This window comes from Phoca vitulina, unplaced genomic scaffold (genome assembly GCF_004348235.1).
Source record: "Phoca vitulina isolate PV1807 unplaced genomic scaffold, GSC_HSeal_1.0 scaffold25, whole genome shotgun sequence".
NCBI lineage: Eukaryota > Metazoa > Chordata > Mammalia > Carnivora > Phocidae > Phoca > Phoca vitulina.
The window spans coordinates 43915906-43941197 of record NW_022589728.1 but is presented as its reverse complement, the minus strand read 5'-3'; the positions used below and the strand labels follow the sequence as shown (position 1 = coordinate 43941197).

General features: G+C 47.5%; 1 protein-coding gene across 2 annotated transcripts in view; it reads right to left on the bottom strand.

Moving 5' to 3' along the window:
- The window catches only part of MATN2 (matrilin 2), a 128699-nt gene that overhangs the window by 74145 nt on the left and 29262 nt on the right, over positions 1–25292 (bottom strand). For both annotated transcript variants that reach the window (XM_032421582.1, XM_032421581.1), the window contains exons 3-4: positions 13876–14445; positions 6380–6502 (exon numbers count right to left, since the gene is read on the bottom strand). In XM_032421582.1, the coding sequence (XP_032277473.1) occupies positions 6380–6502; positions 13876–14445 (693 nt within the window). The remainder of the gene's footprint in view (positions 1–6379; positions 6503–13875; positions 14446–25292) is intronic.

The window sequence follows — 25292 nt, the reverse complement described above, 5'->3', positions numbered from 1 at the left end:
TTGTTTTAGCTCTCATACTACGAACAAGCATCCTTTTTGCGTTCTATTTAGTGCCTTTTTTTTTTCTTTTTTGCTTTTTGTGCTTTTTGTTGGGTGATTTCACTGTTTAAAAGGGCCCTCAAGAGTAGTGTGAAATGCTGTCTAGTGTTCCTAAATGCAAGAAGGCTGTGATGTGCCTCATGAAGAATAGATGTATATTAGATGATCTTCATTCAGGCATGAGTAATAGTGCTGTTGGCTGTGAGTTCAATATTAACCAATCAACAATATTTACTCAGTAAGGTGTCTTTAAATAGGAACACACATAAAACAAGGCTATGTACTCATTGACGATGTGGCCAGAAGCTCACAAGAATCTAACCCTGTATTTCTTCTAGGAACAATGATCTAATAATTGCTAGTTCAATGTTCACAGAGGCTTACAACCATCATGAATAATGAGAATTGACTGTATTTGACTATTGTAGTTTTTTTGCATTTTCGTATATATATTTTGGAATCAGATTGTCAGTTTCTACCTAAAAACATCTGCTAGGATTTTGATAAGGACTGCTTTGAATCTATAGATCAATTTGGAAAGAATTAACATCTTTGCCATATTAAGTCTTCCATTCCATGATATGGTATATCTCTCCATTTATTTAGGTCTTCTTTAATTTGTTGCAGAAATCTTTTGTACTTTTCAGTGTACAGATCATGCACACTTTTGTCAACTTTATCCCTAAATTACATATTTCCAATGCTATTATAAATGGTATTTCAATTTCTTTTTCTTCTCTTTTCTTTTTTTTTTTTTTTTAAAGATTTTTTATTTATTTATTTGAGAGAGAGAGAATGAGAAAGAGCAAGCACATGAGAGGGGGAAGGGTCAGAGGGAGAAGCAGACTCCCTGCCGAGCAGGGAGCCCGATGCGGGACTCGATCCAGGGACTCCAGGATCATGACCTGAGCCGAAGGCAGTTGCTTAACCAACTGAGCCACCCAGGCGCCCTTCTCTTTTCTTTTTTTAAAGTAGCCTCTTCACCCAGTATGGAGCCCAATGCAGGGCTTTGACTCACAACCCTGAGATGAAGACCTGAGCTAAGATCAAGAGTCAGACGCTTAACCGAGCCACCCAGGCACCCCTGGTATTTCAATTTCTGATTTTTGTTGCCAGTATGTAAAAATACAATCAAATAATTTCGTATATTGACTTTGTATCTTACAAACTTGCTAAGTTTATTTATTAATTTTTAGTAGCTTTTTAAAGATTCTCACCAGCTCTCTACAGAAGCCATCACATAGTCTGTGAATAAAGACAATTTCACTTCTTTCTTTCCAATCTGTATGACTTTCTAATTTCTTTTTATTTTATTATTTTATCAGTTAGAACCTCCAGTACAATGCTGAGTAAGTGGTGAGAATGAACATACTGTCTCGTTCCTTCTCTTAGGAGGAAAGCATTTATCTTTCACTCTTGAGTATGATGTTAACCGTAGGTTTTTTCATAGATACCTTTAATCAGGTTGAGAAATTTCCCTTTTATTGCTAGTTTGCTGAGAGTTTTTATCATGAATGAATGTTGGGTATTGTTCAATACCTTTTCTGCATCTATGAAATGATTATATAGTTTTTCATTTTTTAATCTGTTAATGTGGTGAATTATGTTAAAGCAAACTTGCATCCTTGGGACAAACCTCATTTGGTCTTGATTAGAGTATATAAATATGGATTCTATTTGCTAAGTTTTTAAGAATTGTTGCATCTAAATTCATCAGGAGGGATGTTGGTTATAATTTTCTTTTCTCTCTTTAACAATATGACTGTTTTTTCTGGATCATGCCCCTTGATTAAACTGTAAAATAAAAGCTACTAAATCATTTCTGTAGCTTGGAAGAAATAATGTCAGGAACATATCTGAAGAATGAAAGCAATAAAATGCATTTGGTATGGTTCTTGAGAAAGAGAAAAAATGAGAAAGCTGGATAAGAAAGTTTACAATTTTTTGCCAAGTGAAATTTTCTAAATGTTGCGTTTTCAGTATTTTTTCCAGATAGATTAAATATTCAAGAAGGGAAGGAGAATTCCTTATTTAAAAATATAAATAAAGAAAAGGAAAGAAGATAAAGTTTGGGAAAGCAATTCAAAGGGAGCGGGATTGGTAGGGGAAAACGTGAAGACAGGCATACTTTATGGAGGTTTTTCCCATTTTTTTTTTAATGGGGAGAGGGAAGGACATAAACTTCTTTTTTTAAATTCTTTTAAAGATTTTATTTATTTGACAGAGAGAGAGAGAGCACAAGCAGGGGGAGCTTCAGAGGGAGAGGGAGAGCAGGCTCTCCACTAAGCTGGGAGCCCGATGCAGGACTCAATCCCAGGACCCTGAGATCATGACCTGAGCCGAAGGTAGATGCTTAACCGACTGAGCCACCCAGGTGCCCCAAGGACATAAACTTTTACTGAGCCCTATGGGCTAGGTACTATGCTAACACTTTTGCATTTATTTCATATAATGGTATTGGGTGGGAAAGACTTTTTGGAGGACAGAAGAATCCACAATGTTGACTTCCAGTACATCCCAAATTGCTCATATGGTCAGAATTTTGAGGGTAATATTTATTTAATATGCTTGATCTAGTCTTTGAATGGAGGGGCACATTTTGAGACACTGACCAACTAGTGTCCAGAAGAGGATTACTTGGACAGTGAAGAGACCCCAAATCCATTTACTTAAAGATGTGTTTATGCTTCCCCTGAAAAAGAGAAAATTAATGAGGGATAGGGGGATAACACTCCTCAATAATCAAAGAGTTTTCTCTTTTTATTTGAAAAAGGAAATACACCCTCTGGTATATAGCTTTAGCTGACAGAAATAGTATCAAAGTTGGGAATTATAGAGAGTAGGATTTCAGCTTAGTCCACGCTATCTGGAGGTGGGATGGAGGTGTTGGGCAAAAACCTGGTGTCCCAGGTAGTGAACGGACATGCAATAGCATTCATCTGGGACATTGGGAAGGAATAGAATTATTGGGTGATGTGGGGAAGAGAGCTAAAAGTCTGATAACTAAGGCCCATTTCCATTTGAAGAATCTCTGAATTGGCTGTGTCTGCCTCCTCCCTCCACACAGACAAGTATGAATACAAAACGGTGGATATGGTGTGTGTATGGGTGTGTGTGCGCATGCGCAAGCTCATCTCAGGGCAATCGCCTAAGAGGTCTTCTCACGTCATTCTGTAGAATGACAGTGTCATAGCGGTTGACAGTGGACTTGAGGGAATGATAATCACTTGAATGTTAGTCTTGGTGCATTAGTTCTGAGTCTCCCTTGGGATCAGTGAGCCTTGGAACCTGCCTGTCCTCCTGGGCTTGGAGGAATTTCTCTGGTTGCAGGGTTGCCCTGCTGCCATCTGGGGGCCCTCAAGGATCATGGGACAGTATCAAATGGGGGTTAAGAGCTAGGAATATGGAGTCCTACAGAACAAGATTTGGATTATGGTTTGAGTATAGTAGTAGCCATATGATCTTGAGTAAATTGTCTGAACTTTTTGGGGAGGACCTTATTTTCCTTATCTGTAAAACGAGCATGATAAAACCCACTTTAAGAGGGCATTGTCAGAATTAAATGAGATAACACGTAGAAAGCACTAGGAGAGCTCCTAACATATGGTGAACACTTAATAAGGGAATTGACTCTAGTTCGGCCTGACCTTGTGTGCTGCGCACACTGAGCTGAGCATGGGCTGCAATCACTTTGGTGCAATGACCAGTTGCACGGTTGCAATTATATTGGTTATCTGAATTACTCCCATGCAAGAATGTGAGCTCCCAGAAGAACGAACATTGCTGTTTCATTCACTATTTTATTTCCAGTCGTTTGCATGCTGCCTGGCACATCTTACATGGTCACAAACGGAAAGAGCTGTGTCTCATTCGCCACCAGGCCCACTGAGTCTCTCTCCATGTTGGCAGGGCCACGTCCCTGCAAGCAGCTCCTACACAGAGGTCGAGGAACGTGCCAGCCTTCGCTTGGCAAAACTTTTAACTGTCCACCAGACTAAAACCACAGGCTAACACGGACTTATTGATGAGACAGATATGAATTTGTCACCAGCTTTCCCATTTTATGGGTGAGGAAGTTGAGTCAAAGAGTTTAAATAACCAGCTCAGGAAGAGACAGGCAGAGCTGCAGCAATGTCAGGATTGAAATCGAAGCCTGGCCCATCTACAATTTCAGACATGCACGCCAAAGAGTTATCACCTTTGTCTGAGAGAGAGAGAGAGAACTGCTCTCTATGACTGTACCAGTTCAGCGAAGTCTGGTACTGATAGCGCGGGTGGTTGAACTGCTTCCGGGTGACTGGAGGGGCTGGGTCAGATTGGGACGGCAGAACCCTGGCTCCAGCTCCTTCCCTTCTCCCCTAACTCGAAGCCCTTCCCTCTGGTCCCCCTTGTTGCCTGACGCCAGGGAATCTGAGTGTGGCAGCAATCCACGTCCGAAGTTCACGGGAAATGCAGACTTCTGGGCGCCCCTCACCCCCAGACCTGTTGACTCCGAGTCTCTGGGGGTGACAGCCGGGGCTCGGCTTCCTGAGTGGTTCTTAGTTACTGGAGCTGGAGAACCACTGCCCTGGACCACCTTGCCCTTCCACCTGGTCAGTCTGTCTGAAACCCAGGCAGCTTCCACTTCATGCTCTTTGTACCCGCAGCCCTGAACGGGGGGGAGCCCAGGCCAGACCAACACAGCAGGTGGGGGGCCGGGGGCCTCAAGGCTTGAGGTGGGACCAGGCAGGGGGTGACAGAACCTGGTGCGAGGTAGGTCTTGCTCATGACACTGAGGGGAGAACTTTTTCTTTTTTATTTGCTAGTCTCAAAATTCCTCTGACATGACTAAGCCAGCCCATGGAAAGTGGACGTCAGCAGATGCCCCGACTGCAGCGGGCGACTGGGGCAGAAGACAAGGGGAGGAATTTCTTGTGCTGCCAAGAAGGGAGTTAGCAGGGTACGCAAAGGCTGAGCAATCTTCAGAGAAACCCCTTGGGGAGGGGGAGCTCCCGAAGAGGCTGGGAGAGAGGTCGGGCAGAGCTCGCCAAAAAGGTAGGGGGATGTCGGAAAGAGACGTTTACAGGTTGTTTGCCGAGCAGCGAGCAGTGGGTGAGGTGACCTTGCCAGGGCTGCCCCAGTTCTCCAGAGAATTCTATTAAGCGCATGGGTATTTGGTGTGAGTGATTTTCGTTGTGGAAACTGAAGAAGGGTCAGAGGTTCAAGCAGAAGATCAGGATGATTCAGGCTGCACTCAAAAATCTGGGATCCTGTGGTCTGAGAGGAGCCAAAGAACACAGAGCACCAGAGACTCACCAAGTCCGAGGGCTTGGTGCATCCACAGGCCACAGAGCTGAGGAGTCCAGCAGATGTTACCTAATCTTGGGGGACAGGAAGGCCCCTATCCAACTACTCTCAACCCCGAAAATGAAGTGAGAAGAAAACAGGAAAGTGTGGTTTGGCTCTATAAATGTGATGCTAATTACAGCCATTTGTGCAAATGCTTTCCATTAATGCTTATTTGCTTACCATGTGGTGTAATAATTATGCATTGCATGAACTGCGCGTCAGATTAGCTGAGTTTTATTTGCCTCCGTATGGGCCGGTCTTCCTCACGTCTTGAGTAAGCCTGGTTTGGTAGCCTGGTTGTCTACGGGCCAAAACAGTGTGGCTTTACTTACAACTTAAAAATATATATATGTGGGCACTACACTCACCATCGAGGTAATTCTCTCCTCTAAGAGGCAGATTACCGCTTGCTGGCTCAAATGTCAGTATGTTGTTAGTACATTTTGGGGCTTGGCCAGAAAAAGAGAATGTGAGTTCTATTTGCATTTTATCTATTTGATCTTTTTTATTTAGGAGACCTATAAAGTGTCCTTCACCAAAGCTACTAGATCCCTGCACACCTCTAAACAGAACAGAATAATCATTCCCAGCCAATGTTCATAACTCATCCTAAGTCAATGCTTCAGAGAAGAGAATAAAATAGTGAGACAATTCCTCAGGGTACAGTTAATAGGGACAGTGGACGAAAAGGCTCTCCAGTGGTTCCCCTTAAAGAACAGCTTGGAAGTAAAAGACACCAGCTCATGAATTCAAAAAGGCTCTTTCTAAGAAGGTGCCTCCAACGATCTTCCAAACTCTTCCTGTTGGCCTAGTATGTGCCAGGCTCTGGTCCAGGCACTGTGATTGGGAGGTGGGGGTGGGGGAGGCCGGCCTAAGATACCCGAGTTATAAAGCCTCCTTTCTTTCCTTAGGGAGATGATGACCTGGTTGGGTGAGGGGCCACAGATGAATTCAAGAGGCCCTTGAGAGAGCAGAGGAGGATGGTTCGGATACATCAGCAAAGCAACCTTACTTCTGCAAGTCGTCTGATCCGAGTTGAGGATGTAGCCTTGTTTGCATCTGCAGACGTACGAGCCAGGGGTATTGATGCAAAAGTGGGCACAGTGATGCTCCAGGACGCTGCACATGTGGACCGCTGAAAAGGAAGACACAGCGAGTTAAGGCAATGATGACGCCGTCTCTGACTTCGTCCACCCACATGTACTCAGAACCTGCTGTGAAGGAGAAAGCAGGACCCAAAGAAAACAAACTGCAGTCCCTACCCTCAAGGGGATTTACAGCCGCTGGTTGGACAAGACCATTCTAGATAAGTGCCATCAGCAGTATATAGATAAAGGGCCACAGAGGGTTAAAGGGAAATGATGCTAGGTTGACGTATGAAATTGCTGATAAAAACAAGTCAAAAATGATCTACAAAAAACCAGACATTTCACGGTTCAATTAATAATGCTCAACTGGGGAATCAGAAAGTTTGCTGATACCAGAGGGGGCTTTGGCTAATGTGTAGATTTTCAGTAGCAGCAATGGGATTGGAGGAGAAGCTATTAGTTAAATGAGGATGTGGTAAAGAGTCAACAGTTTTTCAGGACCATAAATCCCAAGAACAATCTTTTAATATGCAAAAGTGTCTTGCAGAATATTTTGGAGTAAAAAATGCATTCTGAAGTTCCATGTTTCCATAATCTTTTAATTTAATCTTAATTTAAAATATTTCTGCATTTAGTTTCTGAAGTCCTTTGGCTTTCAGAGACATCGATTCTTGCATAAGTCTATCTGGAGCTCATAAAAATTCTCATTATTTTTTTACATCTTAGTTTATTACTTTATTCAATATAATTCAACTTGGACATATTTAAAATTAACAAGCATCATTATAAACAGGGAACAAGTTATGCAAGTGTTCTCATAAACAAAAAAGATGTCCATCTGTAGAAATATATTTTTATGAAACTAAAATAAAAGAGGCTTTCAAAAGCTAAGAACAATCCCACTAATCCAGTGCTTAGGAAAACTGAGCTACTGGGGGCACCTGGGTGGCTCAGTCATTAAGCGTTTGCCTTTGGCTCAGGTCATGATCCCGGGATCCTGGGATTGAGCCCCGCATCGGGCTCCCTGCTCGGCAGCGAGCCTGCTTCTCCCTCTCCCTCTGCCTGCCTCTCTGCCTACTTGTGCTCTCTATCTCTCTGTCAAATAAATAAATTTATTTGGTGCATCCACAGGCCACAGAGCTGAGGAGTCCAGCAGATGTTACTTAATCTTGGGGGACAGGAAGGCCTCTATCCAACTACTCTCAACCCCGAAAATGAAGTGAGAAGAAAACAGGAAAATGTGGTTTGGCTCTATAAATGTGATACTAATTACAGCCATTTGTGCAAATGCTTATTGCTTAAATAAATTTTATTTATTTATTTGACAGATAGGGGGACAGCGAGAGAGGGAACAGAAGCAGGGGGAGTGGGAGAGGGAGAAGCAGGCTTCCCGCCGAGCAGGGAACCCGATGCGGGGCTCGATCCCAGGATCCCGGGATCATGACCTGAGCCGAAGGCAGACGCTTAACGACTGAGCCACCCAGGCGCCCGTGACGACCATTCTCAAACACATCTCCTTGCGCACAGGTGCAAGCAGTTGTTTCGCTAGGACTGGGTCCTAGTTTGAATAGATGTGGCCTAACTGCCTTGCAAGGTGGCTCACACCAGCAGTGCATGAGAGTGACATTTCCCATGCCCCCCAAAGCTTCAGCACTCGGGATTATCAAAATGTTAAGTTTCTGACAGTCTCATGAGTGGAAAATCATCATTCTGTTTTTAATTTGCATTTGCCCTGCACCCTGGAAGGCTCTCTTCCTATCCGGGACTGCTGGAGCCCAGTGACCTGCAGGCATGGGGGCGTTCCCGAGGAACTCTCGGCGTGTCCCTCTCCTCCGTAATGAAGGAAGTCTCAAGTCCAGGCAACCAACCACACAGCAGGTTTCCGCTGGTGCGAGGCCCCGGTGATGAGCCTGGCGCCCGTCTTCGCACCAGGACCCTGGCAGACGAAGCAAGGGGACGGGAGACGTGAGGCAGAGCAAACACCCACTGGCAGCAGACAGCACCGGAGTGAAGAAGGTGGCCCCGAGAAGCAGACTGCCTGAACACTCCGCCTCACCACTCGATATGACTTTGGATGAATTACTTAATTTCCCTAAACTCCACTTTCTTCACCTGTCAAATGGGGAAATTACAAGAACTACTGGAGAGGGTTTTGGAGTGACAGCTCGTTACTAAGGCTTGTGTTGGTCATGTGCCGTAAAAGAATGGGAAGCAGGAGACTGTAACTTGGGTATAGTGGAAAGTGCACTGGGTTCGAAGCCAGGCTTGTGCTCTAGTTCCCCTCTGCCTGAACGAGGGAGGGGAGTTCAGGTAAGCTGGGGAGCCCTTTTCGACCTGTTTGTTTACCTGTGGAATAAAGGCATGAGCGGTGTCTAGGTGTCCCCCCTTTTCTAGAAACTGCTCTTCCTTCTCACCTCAAATGCATGGGGACTGTCGGGACATGTTGGTATGAGGCAGCCCCCTCCTGGATGCCACTGACTGGCACAGGGTGTGACAATCAGAGTCCTTTCTTGGCATCCGGGAGCTAGAACTGAGGAAAAGGGGGCTTAAACAGAGGGCTAGTACATGTGGGGGGGCTGACAGGATGCATGCATTCTGCTCACTGAACAGAGAGGAAGGGGAGGCAGAGGGAGAAGGTGGAGAGAAAGTGGGGCTGTCATTCATTACTTTTCTCCTGATTTCCGTGAGGTAATATAATACAAGCTCCCCCACCCCAAAAGCTGGTTCAAACTGAATTTCTGTTATTTTCAAGCAAAAGAATCCCCACCATTTTTACTAAGATAAAATAAAAATTTTCCATCTGTAAAATTTTATGGATGCCTGATTGGTGTTTCCAAGAACATCAGCTGCCCCGTGGGACGGGCCTCTGTGGTGGGACTGAAGGGGGGGCGATCATCCTGCCCGCTCCACTGGCCTCCAGAAGGCCTCATGGGCTGCAACTGGGTCAAGGCTTTGTGTTCTGAGGAAGGAATCTCTAATCAGCAGACTAGGTCATTGGCGGGATTGGGCTTTTTTAAACTAGGAAATAGGAATGTGCATAAATGCTTATTAACAAATGCATAAATGATCAAAGGAATGCTAGGGCTGACTAGGGGTCTGGAGAGGAACACTTACTGGGTACATAGTGTCAACCTTTGTTGAAGTCAGTCTTGTCTCCCACTTAACACCAGAGCCCCAAAGGGCTCTAATAAGCGTAGACTTTGCCCAGGCTTCATGAAAGGTGTGTCTTAGGAACACTATTAGAGCCTTAATTTGTGCCTGACCTGGGTGGGGTGGGGCTATTAGGGTAGGAACCACCAGCCTCCAGGCTCCAAATACCAGGCTTGGCTGATCGAACAGGTAGCAAGAGGTTAGTTAAAAGCAGCCCTGCCCAGATTACGGTGAGTCATCAGAAAGCTCAGGATAGACCTGTGTTTGTCAGTCCCTAGATTCAGTGTCCTCTCTCCCTGGGTGGCAAAAATGGTAGGCCCTAGGATGTGTAGGTTTTGGTCATCTTGTAGACAGGGCCTCAATTCACAGGATACCTTGTTTCCAAGTCTCTCTGGTGCTCTCAGGGGTGGCCTGAGAATGCAACCTCAGCATTCTCCCCCTTGCTGTGGCTGGTGTGGGAATTTACTGCCCATGGATATAAAGCCACCGCTGTGCCCAAGTTCACGTCCACACAGCCAGTGAGAGCCAGAACCAGGTCTCCCACTCAAGGGCAGTCTGGCTCCAGAGCCTGAACTCTTCCTAGTTTTACAATAAAGTTTCTTGCTTTGATCACACAGAAAGACTGCCTGTCTCCTGCGATCCACAGATCCAGCAGCGTTTTTCAGCTCTGCTGGAAGCACAGAGCCTCAGTCCTTCTTCCCTCTGAAATCCTCTCCTTAGCTGTACCATGGCCTCCCCTTCCCTGCCTACCCCTTCGTCCGCATTTTTCAAACTGTGGGTCATGTCTCCTTAGCAGGTTACAACTAAGAGAGAATCTGGACTAGTTCTTTGCTGCTGTTGTTATTGTTTCAATGACATAGAAAAATCAATCGAAAATATCTTTCCTTTCCTGGCTTCTTGCCCGTGGCGCAACCCCACCTCCCCAAGTAGCCAGGAAACTCCTACTCATCTGTCAAGTGTATGTAGCACACAGCGATCAAGATGTAGGCTCTGAGCCAGAATGCCTGGGCTTACATCTCAACTCTACCACAGTGCTGTGTGACCTTGGACAAGTCATTGAACCTCTCTGGGTCTCAATTTCCTCTTCTGTAAAATGAGAGTTGTAAGAGCACTTACTTCACAGATTTATTGTGTGAATAAAATAAGTTAACATATGCTAATAGCTCAAACCAGCGCATTAGTATTATGATATTAATATCATAATATTATTATTATAATATATATTATATATTGATATGGTAAATGGTGATGATTATTATTATCATCTCCTTTCTAAAGCCCTCCTGGAGCCCCTAGAGAGACCCAGGTGTTCTCTGATCAGAGGTCCCTCAGTGCCAGGTGACTTTCCAAAGTGCACATTTTGGATAGCTGCCATCCCATTTCTCTGTGATGAGAGCATCTTCCCACCAGCCTGAAACCCTCGGGCCTGGCACCTGGAGGGTAAGAGCTTGGGCCAGAGAGCCTGCAATCTGAATCTCCAACCCTGTTATTTGAAGTTGCTTATCCTTTCTAAGCCTCAGTTTCCACTTCTGTAAAATGGGAATAATAACAGCACCTGCCTCATAAGCCTGTTACAAGTATTAAATGAAAGGAAAAATGGAAAGTGCCTAGCCCAGGACAAAATTAGCTGTTATTCTCAGAGTGTAGTTCAACTGATGTTTAAGGAACAAATGAAACTTCCAAAACCTCACAGATGCCTGGAACTTGGAAGACGCTCATTGCTGGTGTCTGATAATTGGAGTGCAGATCAAAACTGAGGCCATCTGCCTCGCCTGCTGGTCCTCCGTGTAGCTGACTGCAATCACACACAACACGGTGCACACTGAATAGAGCTCTACAGTTGATAACGCCCGTTCACACATGGAGTCTGGAGGTAAAATCCCCATTTTACAGATTTGCAAAGCACCGTACAGCCGGCAGGGGGCGACGCTGAGCTTTGAGTCTCCTTCCCGCCACCCCACACCCCCCGCCAATCCTACAAAGGCTCCCGGTCAAATTCTGAGACGAATGCCAACCTCAAAGCTGATTTACCTAGCGTGGCTGGGTGGGGGAGGGCATCAGAAAATGGTTTACCTTAAAAGAGGAATTTAGAACCCCCGACGTGCGGAGGAGTGAAGTGAGCCAGAACTTTGGAAGCAGAACCCACCGACGCCTGGCTGTTTGTTCTCGGGGAATTCACTTGAGCAGTTTATGAAGGTGCAAAGAGGCAGGGATGCTGTTGTGTTGCCTCCCCCAGATTTTCGTGAGGATCCAACACAAGAACAGAAGGCGAGTGCTTTACAAATACTAGTTATTGCATTCTTTACTGCACGGTTGATAAAGAGGCCCCGGGGCCTCCTCAACCCTCTAAGAGGGTTGGCGGGTCTGCAGACACCCGCGATGCGGTGGGAGCGGAGCTGGTCTCCTGCGGGGCGGGCGGGCAGGGGGATTCCGCTCTCAGGCCACACAAACCAACGAATGGCATAATACTGGTATTTTCTTAGAGCTTCGGGATGACTACAAAGTGTGGAGAGGAGGATCGAAAAGGCCTTTTAATTTTGCTGCCTGACCATAAAGCACACAGGGAAGGTTCTTCAGACAAGCCCACAGCCTCCGCCTCCTCCTGTCTTTCCATTTGCCAATCAATCCAGAGCGCTTCTGAAAGAATGCCTCCATTGACATTTTCCGAGACAAATGAATAAACCCATCAAAACGGTTATGGAACCAGTTTCTGTTTTAATATTTCCAGGAAAAGGGAACATAAATTCTGCAGAAGTCATTTAAAGTCATAAACCTTAACATGTTTGCAGAGCATTCTACTGGCTGAAGTCAACCGGGTGACTCTCGGCCAGAGGACCGCCCTTCTGCGGCGCCTGGGCCTAATGGCACTTTTGAAAACTCTCCAAGTGACACTGCAGAGAAAAAAGTTCTTTTGCCTTCAGGGCATTGGTTTTATTTATTTATTTATTTATAATAATAATATAGGGCTGGGCCTCCCTATTGGAATTTCTCCAAAAAAATAAATTTATTTATTTATTTTTCTAAGTAAATCTTTTGATTTGGGAATCAAGAAACAATGGAGTCTCTGCTTTTTGATGTTAGTTCTCAGGGAATTTTTTTTTTTTTAAGACACAGCAAAACACAGTTTTTCCTCCCTGAGGCTTTGGTCAGGGGAACGGGGGTCCTTAGGCTGTGTCAGAGTCTGAGAACAGGGTCAGAGTCCTCAGGGCCCCCAGAGGGCCAGGGTCCTGCTCCAGAGGAGCTGGAGATGAGTCTAGTCCTTAAGCTCATTCTCCACAGATACTCCTGGGGAACACTAGTCCTTTCAAAATAGACATTTCCTTTTGCTTTCCCATCAAAGAAGCATGGCAGTTGGAGGGGACAGGGACAAATGGAGGTGGGCAAGGCAGGACTGGACAGTTTACCAGGCCAGGAGGCACGTTTCCAGTTTCCAGGGACTAGTGAGGAGACTGAGTGTGCCGCCTGGGCCCCTGCCCTCCTGGAGGAGGAAAGGACAGGAAGCCAGGGGCAGAAGCAGGCAACTGGAAGGAGGGCAAGTTGGCCCACAGGGAAAAGCTGAGGCAGGAGCTCCGGGCGCAGGTCACTGAGAGCCGTCCAGCAAGGAAGGAGAGCAAAACCTTGTGGAGAGTAGGGTTGGAAAGCAAGAGAGGGCGGAAGAGCCTGCAGCAGAAGCGGCTCAAGGACGTGGGGAGGCATCCCCCTTGCAGAAGGAGGGGACTGCAGCTCCATCCTCCCTGTGCACTGGGCCGCTCCGAGGAGAAAACCTCCACCACTTGTATCACCGTGGGGCAATACTGCTTGGTATTAGACCCCATCCAAGGAGACATTATGGTATTTTTTTTTTTTGCCCTCCGGTTCCCATCTCTACTCCAACTCGTGAACTCTAACTTAGGGAATGCCAGGGCAGTCCAATGTGCTGGAGAAAAACTTCACCTATCTACTCATACTCATTCAGCAGCTTGGGTTTGACCGTCCTTTCCGCAGGGAATTCTCCCTGAGCACCCTGGCCAAGGTTAGGTCCTGCCCTGAATTCTTCCTCCATGCCACTGTTAAAATGGCAGTTACTTACTTACCTGTGTCATTATATCCTTACTATCTGTCTCCTTGGCCAGTGTGTAACCCCAAGAGAACGCTGTGTCTATCCTGGCCTTTGCCGAACACCCTTACCAGGGCAGTACCTGGGACGAGGTAGCACAGAATCTACACTGGAAGATGAAAGACGAAATCCTAATGATTCCCCCTGAAAGAGCCACAGAAGAGCAGGACTTACTGCACAACTTGTTCTGGAACACGGATGTCAGTGACTCCATCTGGCTGAAGTTGGCCACTAGGAAGACGTGGTCCTCATGCGGCTCACTCCCGATGGCCTTCAGTGTGTTGAGGTCCACCTGGCCCACACCGATGGCAAAGATCAGGATGCCGGTCTCCCGTGCCTTTGCAGCCACCTCGGCCACGGAGTCCTGTGGCCTCCCATCGGTCACGATCATTATGACCCGCAGCACATTCTCCCTCAGGGGCCGGGCCCCCTCTGCTTCTGAGAATGCAATGTTCAGGGCATACTGGATGGCCAGCCCCGTCATGGTGCCCGTGGACAAGTGCCTCATCCTCTTGACGGCGCGCTCCACTTCAGACCTCCTTTTGAAGGTCTTGAGGGAGAACTCGTTCTTGATGGTGCTGCCATACTGCAGCAGGCCCACCCGGGTGACGTCAGGGCCAATGTCCAAGAACTGCAAGATGTCCACAATGAACTCCTTGACCTTGGCGTAGTCATGGGTGTTGACGCTGCGGGAGCTGTCGATGATGAAGACCAGGTCTGCCCGCTTATTCTCACAGGAGCTCTCTGGGGAAAGAGGAGAGGTCAAACTCATGAGAGGAGCGCCAAGGGCCAGTGCAGGCTGGCTGTTACTGGAAATCCCAGGGCTGGGGAATCACCTCTCGGAACTCCAATCTTCCCTGGTTTTTCTTCCCCACTCGGGGAAGCTGTAAGGGTATAAGATGCATGACCGGGTGATCATGAGTATTGGCTACAAACAGATACTATTTATTTTTGCAAGATAAACGAACACTTCAGTTCCTAGAAAGTCATCCATACAGTTTTTACGTGGGGAAGACACCTGATCAGGGTCAACACGATTTGATTATTTACTGCATGCCACATAAGCTTGCCTGGATACTACAGGGGCTATACAACAAGCCAATAACCAATGTCAAGGAGCTTACGATCTACCTTGGGAACTGAACTAATGGAACAAGTGAAGCAGTGTGGTGCTGACACCGGTTGTTCAGAGAACAGGGATGTTAGTGGGCTGGGGTCAGGGGGACAGGACATGAACTAGTTTTATGCAATGTTTGGATCGAGAGAAGGAAACACATGGAGAGAGACACATGAGCAGAAGCCTAAGATGGCGGGAATATGGCGGAAGTGGAATAAGGGACAAAGGAAATGCTAGGAGGTGCAGATAGGAATGGAGCTGGAGGTAACCTGAAGCCCGCCATGAAGGGCCTGAGAAGTGTGTGCGTGATGCCACAGGCGATGGGCAGAATACAGTAGCAGCATATTATGTCCCTTAGCTGGCCTGTAGGGAGGTGACATAAGTCAATTGAGGGTGATGCAGACGATTGCTGCACTAATCTGTCTGAGAGGGGGATGCAACCTCAACTGGGGGGGGGGGGGGCATAGTGGAACTGGAAAAGGGACTGACCAAGAGACATTTCAACCAAAGATACTGTAAAATGGGAAACAGGCAAACGTTAAGTCTCTCCCCTACCCCCACCATACTTATTCCTTCAGAGCCCCCAAATAAGAAGGCTAGAAGGGGTTTGAGTCTGTGGACGAAACTCATCACATTCTGGGAAGAGGCTGATAGGGAATGAGATGAGAGGCCTCCTGCCTCAGAGGGTGGAGGCTGGGCCTCCCTATTGGAATTTCTCCCATGTTCCGAGCTACTGCCTTCAGCCAGGGGCGGGGGATGGGGGGAGGCCCTCCTCCCCTTCCCAGACTCTGTAGCTAAATCCAGATTTGACAGGGATTAGAAAAGGGATCCCAAATGCTTTCCCTAAATCCCAATCACCACAGCTGCAAGAAAGAGAGAGAAAGCCAAATATGGAACAGTGAACCCAGTCATCAAAATGAAAAGTGGGGAAGGCCCATGTAGTCATCCTGTCCAGGCCGGCTTGCCAGGTTCTGACTCGCCCCAAGTGCCTGCACACACACCTCGTCCACTGTGGCCTCGTAAGTCTTCCGATCTGGGGGCAAGGAAGCACCCCCAAACACCAGCATCCTGGCAGGAGACCAACCTGTGCTGCACCTACATCTAACGTGGGGCTGTGTGAGTTCAAGGTGAGTTTCTCAAACCAGAGGCCCCAGAAACCGCCTTTGAGGACTCTGGGAGAAAGATCAGTATAAAACCTGACATTTGTGGGATGTTTTCAAATCCTTTTTCCAGAGCGCATTCACCACTATGGTCTCATTTGATTTTCAGAACAAGCTCTTAAGAGGAAAGTAGGGTGTCATACCCATTGGATACATGAGAAAATGGAGGCGCCAAATATTGGAAAATCTCTTCTAATGTAGGAAAAAACCTATATGGAGACACACCAACACCCACCACATTAGGCGATAGTGAGAATTCAGGGGGAAGAGGGTGGCCTTGGGCCCCGGGTGTGGGAACCCTCTTGTCTGCCCACACCGCCCCCCACTTCTCTCCGGCCGGGCCCAGGCTCCGGGGGAGAAGCCTGCTATTCCTGGCCGTGTAGTCCATGTTGCCCACAGACACCTGCCCTACGAGGCAAGTGACTGAAATCCAGCCCAACTCTGAGCCCCCAGGGCTGCACCCACCCTGAGAAGCACCTAGAAGGGGTGCCTCTTCTAATATTTGCAAAGGTGCCTATGGTCCAGCATACAGCCCTTGGTCAGAGCCATGGATGACAGACCCGCAGGTCCCAGGGCCCAGGCTGGCCCCTCTCCAGGAGCCACCCACACCCCACCACTGATGTGTGAGCTTACGGCAGGGAGAATGTGGCCCAGGAACCTCTGCCTGCTGAGGGGAACTGAAACCGGGCTCAGACAGAGGGAGATATGAAGGAAAGGCTGCTTGGAAGGGGGAGAGGAGACAGCACACTGGCCCCCTAAGAACTCTTCCTCTGGAGAAGTTTGGAAGCAGGAGGTCCTCTGGGGTTGGGATTCTTGCTGTGGGTCTTAGTCACGGTATCAACATCCCATCAAGCATCACAGTCAATTTAAAGGGAAGCCTGGAGGTTCCATGGGGAATGATGTGCTAAACTGGATTAGTTCCCATCAAAACAAGTGTATCATTTCCACAATGCCTGGGCATTTACAAAAACACCACAAAGTTTTAAAATGTTGTTGGAGGTTCCAAGGGACCTGTGACTGTGAGTGGAAAGTGAGGCCTCGAAGCCCAGGTAACAGAGTTTTCTTCAAGACAACCTCTCAGATCCCTTAAGGGCTCAGAACCAGTCTTGCAGCTTGTCCCCGAGAGGACCAGTTCAGTGGTTCTCAAACTGGAGGGGCCTCCCAATCCCCTGGAGGAGCATTAAAAACTAAGATCGGTGAGCCACACTTCCAGAGCTTCTGACCCTGTAGATCTAGGGTGGCACCAGAAAAATCTGCATTTCTAGCAAGTTCCCAGGTGAAGTCAATGGCGCTGGTCCAGAGCACTTTGAGAACCACTAGTTTAGGTACTAGAGAGAACCACTAGTTTAGGTACTAGTTTAGGTACTGGAGAAAAGATGTTCTGGCAAGTCTGGACTTCACCATCTCACTGTGAATTCCCCAAAGTGGGAAACTAGTCTCATTCATCTTCCCAACCATGTAGGTGGGAACAGAGTCAGTCTTGAGTCAACATTTGTAGAATTAAATGGAATTCTGGGTGGTGGGGCAAGGTTTCAGGTGGAAGGGATTGAACCAGAGCAGTCAGTTCAAGCAGGTGGATGAAAACCACAAAGTCAAAAAGTTCTGGAGCAGGTGTGGCTCCTGCTAATAGAGTCACAGATTCTAGATGTACGGCCACTTTTGAACTTTGGTTCACACACTCATAGACTAATAAACTGTTAGAGCTGGAGGCGTCTAAATAAAGTCCAAGTCACTCACTTTACAGAAGGGGAAACTGAGGCTCAGAGACATGACGGCTCATTAGGGTCAGACCTGGGACTATACTGATGGCTCTTCCACCATCTCATGGTGGGCACGTTGGAAAATTCTCCATACAGGTGGCCTTACAATATGAGCTCTACAGATGCTTGGGAAGAGCCCCACAGCTTTTCCACATGGGGACTGCTAAGAGGTGTTTCCAGAAAATGGACTCTCCTCTGTGTGTGTTCCTTTCACAAACTGGTTCTGATAAACAGCATCCCTGTCTCCCTAGCCTGGGAGAAGAGCACACAATCTTCCTCTGGCCCCTCACTGACAGACTTTCAATAGCACGGGATGAGGGTTTGTGGGCACATCATAAAATGTCATCCCTTGAACCACAAAGTGACAGTCTGGACCTTGTCTACTGCACTTCAGTTCTGTCAGCTTGCCTTCAAAGCCCACAAGTTGGGCAAACAAGTGTCCCTTACCGTTGAACCTGAGCCAGGACAATTTTAAGTAACATTCCCACTCCAGCAGGATTCCAGTGTGCAACCCTAGAGTGATTTCCTCTGCTCAGGGTTGCAGACTTGTCACTAATCAGCCTCCTTGCTCTGGGTAAATTCAATCATGGCCGTGGAATTGTACAGCAAATATTTGGTGCCATCTGCCTGGGAAGATCAAAGCATGCTTGGAGAAGGAAAGTATGTGAATATCTATAACCAGGGTAAAATGATTTCATGCAGAGACTCAAAAGGGGCTCTGAAATGCTTAGTGAAGTGACATATAGTCCTATGACCTCAGTGTAAGTCCAGCCTCTGCCACTTTTTGCCCATGTGGTCTTGAGCCTCTCCTTGACCTCTCTGACCCTCAGAGCTGGAAGGACGACGGTCCAACCCTCCCTCTCCTCTTCTTCTGTGAAATGGTGATAATAATACCTCCCAGGGATGTTGTGAAGCTCAAGAGAATATAATAATAATTTATAGCTACTCTTTATTGAGCACTTGTTCTGAATACTTTCCAGGTGTTGGCTTATTTATTCTTTACACCCACCCTAGCGAGTAGGTACTATTACTATTCCCATTTTACAGTTGAGGACAGTGAGCCTAGAAAGGCTAAATAACTAGCTCAGGGTCTCACACTTAGGAAGTAGGGGAGCCAGGATCTGACCCCACCTTGTCTGGCTCTGTAGCCCGTGCTCTTAACCGCCAAGCAATACTCAGGAAGGATTTTGTCCTTTTAGACCTGCCATCCTCAGCATACCCAAGATGCCCCGGGACCGCACCTGCTTTCTGGGGTCAGTTCTTTCCTTCCCTGGAATCCCAGCCTGAAAGCTGTGGCTCCAACTTGCCTGCCTCCTGCCAAGTACTTCTGCCTGCTACATGCCTATTTGCATTTTTAAAAATGTAATAGAATGATAAAACAGATGCTTGCCTCCCTGAATAGCAGCAGCTCCGTACACCAGGTTGTCGGTCATTCCCATTCTCACTCCCCCGACAAGTGCTTGTTGAGAGGCCAGTAGGAGCAAGGCGCCAGGGGAAACTGCAGGATGGGGCAGGTGTGAGGGAGAGCCGAGGAGATTGCATCCCAGAGGCACAAGGAGGCTGATTAGTGACAAGTCTGCAACCCTGAGCAGAGGAAATCACTCTAGGGTTGCACACTGGAATCCTGCTGGAGTGGGAATGTTACTTAAAATTGTCCTGGCTCAGGTTCAACGGTAAGGGACACTTGTTTGCCCAACTTGTGGGCTTTGAAGGCATTTCGCGTCTGTGAACTGAAGTATATGGGCTGGTCAAAGACGGACAGCCAGAGAGAAAGAGACTGCCAAGTAGAAGGGCACCGCAGTCCGACCCAGCGTCGTGCTCAGTGTGGCCTCAGAGGTGCCCACAGAGGCCTGACATGGGGCCCCTAGGGCCGCTTCGTGTGGCTCTGTTGACACGTGCCTCCAGAGTGTGACTAGTTGTTAGGACTTAGAGGTGATTTCATGGACATTTCAGAGGCAAGTTAGCCTATTTTTTCATTTTTGCCCCCAATGTGACTTAACCGGAAACTCCCCTGTATTTAGGGCACCTGACTGGGGCATGTGCTCCTTGGCCCGGGCTGGAAGGACGACGGTCCAACCCTCCCTCTCCAGTCCCCTTATTAGTCAGTCACCAGCCGCTGCAGGACCTCCTGCCAGACATGCGGCAGTGCTGCTGATGAGCTCTGGCCTTCTTTGAATCCATTATGCTCTACTCACATCTTCCTAAAGAACCACTGGGGAATACCCTGAAAACTTGATTACCTTCTATTAGAGAAACACCCTGGACTACTTCATGGCATCTAAAACATACCTTGGCCTCATTAGCAAATCATTCCCCACTTGGTAAGATTTTCCAAACATGTTTCCAAATTCTGGGGCACTTATGATTCTCTATACACCATTATATACGAGATGCGGGGAGCAATGGCTAATAAGCTGAACAACAGAGTCAGGGGCAGAAAGGATTTCTGAGTGCAGGAATAATGAGTCAAAGCTAACAAGATGAAACCTAATTGGTATAAATGTCAAGCCCTGCACACAAGGCTCAAAAACCCAAGTGTATAAGCCATAGGAAAAGAACATCTGGATTGACAACCAGTCATGTGATAAAATCTCAAGGCAGGACGGCAGATCCCAAGCTTTGCACGTTGTCCCCCAGGCTTCCAGTGCTGGCACCTGTGAGATCCCCCAATCAATCCCAGGCTCAGAATCGAAGTTCAGCCACAGCACAGCTCCTAACACAGCACCGAGTTCCCTCCACCTGGTGCCTCCACTAGGGAGTGAAACCAATTTGCCAACCTGACACTTTGCAATCAGGCCCGTTAGATCCCCTGCCCCTATCTTAATGCCCCAACCATCTCATCAATGGCTTTCCTCACCTGAGAGAATAGAGAGACTCTCCTGACCAATGGAACTCACGCTTCCCCTCTTTACAGAAATTTCCTATTCATGAATATTTTGGTGAGCTTCATTGATCAGAGTCACCGTAGCTGAATGTGGCAGCTGTAAGTTCTCAGGATGCTGTTTCAGCAGAGCAATTTCTTCAAAAGCCACCACTCTAAGGTTCACTGACAGCAAGGTCAATAACGTTCACGGGAGAATGAACTAATGAACACTTTAGCCCAGCACTCCCTGCCCTCTACCCTATACCCCAGTGATATCAAATGGTCTGTAGTTCCCTACATCCTCTCTGGGCTGCCTCTTCAGCTTAAGACTCAACCCTGTGGTCACCTATTTTTTAAAAACCCTTCTTAGATGCCCAGCCCTCCAACACTGGCCAAAATCAGGCCTTCCTCTGAGCCTCCTGGTACCTGCCCCATTTACCTCTATCTGCGCATGTTCCTCCCGGCATCTCATGCGTGGGGCTACCCAACCACAAGTGGCATCTTCTATGAATCCCTGGTACCCACATAGTGTCAGGCGTGATGCTCCATCATCCCTTTGATGTGCACCTATGACTGGGAGGGGGGGGAGGCAGGGAAGAGAGAAGGTGCAGATCCCCCTCCATGAGCTGGGAGAGCTGGTCAGTGGAGATATAATATAGAACACCCACAGCAGTATCCTCAATGTCGTGATGACATCAGAGACTACTCGGGTGTGTATTTAAAATGCTAAGCCCCAGGCAGCACCCTTGACCCAGTGAATCTGAAACACTGGGGCTTGTGCCCAGTAATCTGCACTTGTAATTCCTTCAGGTGATTCTTGGACACAACGCATCTGAGAACTCTATCCCAAGGGGCATGTGAGCCAGGGAGACCCTGGCCACAGATCCAAGAGTCCAGAGGAGAAGACGGTATCAGGGGACCCCTTCCTAAGACCAGGAGAGACCTTATAAATATGGCGACCATACATCCTGGGTTTTCTCACGTGTTCTGATCCACATTCTGTGCCAATGTCAGATCATGTTCATGTCAGATATGTCCTGCCTTTCAATTAGGTTCAGAAAATAAATAAGGGAGGCACCATTGTTACCCCCAATTCTGAGGCTTAGAGTTTGAATAACCAGACCACTGGTATGGGACAAATGAGTGGTGGTGGAATGCAGATTTAAGACCCGCGCCAGTCTGACACTAGTACCTGTCCTTGTGGCCCCTGCTTCCCAGTAGGTGACCTAATGTAAAGAGTCTCCTTTGAACAAGAAAATGTCCCAGAGAAGAGCCTTACCCAGTGACCCTCCTCATTGCCAGTTAACACATTTTTCCCTGGACAAAATCTCAGGAGGACTGGCAGCAGGGACTGGACAAGCCCCAGGAGTTAAAGGTCAACTCAAGACACATCCCCCTCGTGTACATGTCCTCTTCACTCTCTGCCCTGGGCCAGCCCCTGGGAAGCAGCACCATGCCTTAGTCCCCCGGATTCACCTGCTGCGCCCTTCTGTGTCCAAAAGTTCCTTCTGCATCACCAGGCAAGGCGGACAGTAAGCACTATTAATGACAGCGTGCAATGATGTCATCCCGCAAACACCATACTTACCAGCCTGCAAACCCACAAAACAGTAGGACAAACCTCCGAGGTCACAGCTGCACTTTATCCATCTTCGTGTCACCCATGCCTCGTTCAGGGCTGGTACCCAGAAGGTAGTGAACTGAAGGCACTACGGGCAAAATACAGTCTTAGGAAGGGGTCCCCTCATACCGTCTGGAGCTGTGGGGATGCTGACAGGGAGAAGATGCAGTCCCTGGCCTCAGAGGGCTACCGTCCGGGGTTTCGGTGAGACAAGCATACAGAAGCTTGCAGAATGAGGCAGGGGAAGGTGAATCATTAGTTGGTAATCCTGGTCATAACATACGCTTAGCCAGAACAGCCTAACCCTCGACCATAAAGAATAGTCGCCAGAGACTAATTCTGAACGAGGAGACACGAACAGCAAAAATATAGAACAAATACATGCTCTACCTCTTGGCCAACTCCTGAGGAGAAGAGTAACAGGTACATCCAGATGGAGGGGATTTCCGTGGACTTCCCCCTCTGCCCCCATTCACCCTGCTTTGAATGCCTGGTTGGGGAAGAAAGAAGGTAGAAGACGGCTAGGGGAAAGGAAATAGGGGCTTTGGAGCCCCTCTAGTTTTCTTTTCCCTTCTGTGTGTTCTTTACCATAGGCCTGCTTGTCCCACTGAGCTGTGCCAAAAGCAGTGGATGCCACTCAAGACACCACGTACCACGTGCTTCTCTCAAGAACGCATGAGATAGGGTCAGAATGTCAACCCTTATTCTATTTAGTTCTTTCCAACACCCACAAAGCAGAACCAAAGTCCACGGGCTGCAGCTGAAATTTCAGTACTGTCAGGTTTGCTCTGCGGACACTTTTCCAGGCTACTATCACGGAGAACATTTGCAGAGCAGACAGAGATGAATGTGGCTGGGGGAGATGGATGCTCTCTGGCTCTGGAAACACACCCTGGGAAGCTTTCATGCAAAAATATATTCTCCAATGTCACAAGGAGATTTTTTTGTTGTTCTTTTTTAAAGAAGGTTTGGTGAATGAGCTTGCATCTTTTGGGTAGCAAGGAGGGATTCTGGATTGACACCAGCTCAAATTTCAGGCGTCCCTGCTGACTGTCATAAATTCCTTTAGGAGCACAGCTCGGTAAGGCCCTCGGGGAGTGTGCACCAAGGAGCCAACAAAATGGAAAAGAAAAAAAGAAAAACCATGCCACATCACACCAGCCTCCTTTAGTAACTGCTACATGAGCTGAAAGAAAAGACATCATACGAGGCTCAGCAACCAGGGTTTCCAGAACCCTGGACAATTTTCTTTGCAAAGGAGCCAAAGAGAAAGCTGCCCCAGTTCAGCCCTGGAGAAAACAATTTCCAGTGAACTGAATTTCCTTGCAAGGTACAGCAGTTTGCTAAAGTTTCACTAAAAAAAAAAAAAAAAAAAAAATGCCCCCTCACAACTTCTCTCAGAGTTTGTCATACAAACAGGCATTCTCCCAATTGATAAAGAGAAGTATAAAGAAGCCCTGAAATAATCAATGGTTTTAAAACTCATTGAGCTGACTGAATAGGTTCAGAGTAAGTTTGGTATTCTCCATCAAAACCCCTCTCACTGTCTTTCTTCCTTTCTCAAATTGAGAAATGCTTCATATCTTAAAATCGTAAACTACACACACACACAGACACTCACACACACACTCAAACAAAACCTGCCCTCCCCCCAGTACGAGAGAGTGGAGAAAGTACTGGGGAACAGGTGATTTCTTCTCTCTGCAAAGTGGAAAACAGCATAGGCAGCTTGAAAGAAGCAACTGGTTAACTTAATAAATTGAGCAATTGCCTCCTCTGCTTTCTGGTAGTTCAGCTAATGGAAGTCAGGAGCCAAGCAGAGAGACCTGTGAAGAGCGATGCAGGGTCAGGTCGAGATACCAGCCAGGAAAAGGAGGCTCTGAGGCAGAGTCTGGCACACCTGTCCCTGGAAGGGGAGGGGGTGGGCACGCATGGAGGCAAGGGGCAGAAGGTTTCCACAGCCCTGTACCAGCAAAGACAAAGTTGCTCTTTGGAGTCACCTGTTTCATCATTTTGGTTTAGCTGAGTTATGCCAAGAACCCCCTTCTTTGTGCCAGGTGCTGGGGATACAGTACAAGAACCAACCTCAGCCTGGGAGGACCTGACAACCTTTGAAAGGAGACAGATTCATAAGATTCATGAAAAACATAAGCAACGAGAGCCTAGAGGAGGACACTGATCCCAAGATGGTGGACAGGGAGATTGCTGGAGAAGCTGATGGGTACTATGTTATTTTATAATATTATTCTCTGATTATCGGATGAGCAGGTGTTGGCCAGGCAAAGTTGGGCTGGGTGCTTTAGGCAAAGGGTCAGTGTGAGCAAAGTCGTGGAGGCTGGAACAGAGTAGGGCACAGGTGGGCACAGGACTGCATGGGGTGTGGTTTGGCAGGATCTCAAAGGACACGATGGGGATGACAGGGCCATGGAGGGAGGGCTGCATGTGCCTCCTATTAAGAAGTTGGACTTCATGGGCCGCCTGGCTGGCTCAGTTGGTAGAGCATACGACTCTTGATCTTGGGGCTGTGAGTTCAAGTCCCACATTGGGTGTAGAGCTTACTTACAAAAAAAAAAAAAAAAGAAGAAGTTTGGACTTCATTAAGGAGCCAGTGGGGATCCACTGAAGGGTCTTACATGTGCTATCATCCTCCTTTAGGGTATATCCTAAGGGCTCCTGAGTCAGCCCAGACTTCACTCTTCTTCATCCCTGACCCAACCCAGAACCAGTCTCTCCAGGCCCGCACCCCTTGCTTTCCCTTCCGTTCAAGAACCCAGTCTGGTCTCAGATATAAATTAATGTCTTCCATGTATAAAGTAATAGAGAAGGCACCAGAGAGAATTTTAAGACAATTCCTTCATCTTTAGGAGTTGAGTTTCTGCCCCTTTGTTATCTAACCCTGGAGCGAGAGTACCCAAAGGACTTTCAGTGGTGGAGCAGGGAGCTGAGGTCAGCAGCTGGGCCCTCCAAACTCATCTCTCTTAGGTGTCCCAACTTCTCCACCTCTAGCTCTCAGCCTGGTTAATTCAGATTTCAAATGAAATAACTATTGATTGAATGTCAGTTGGCACTC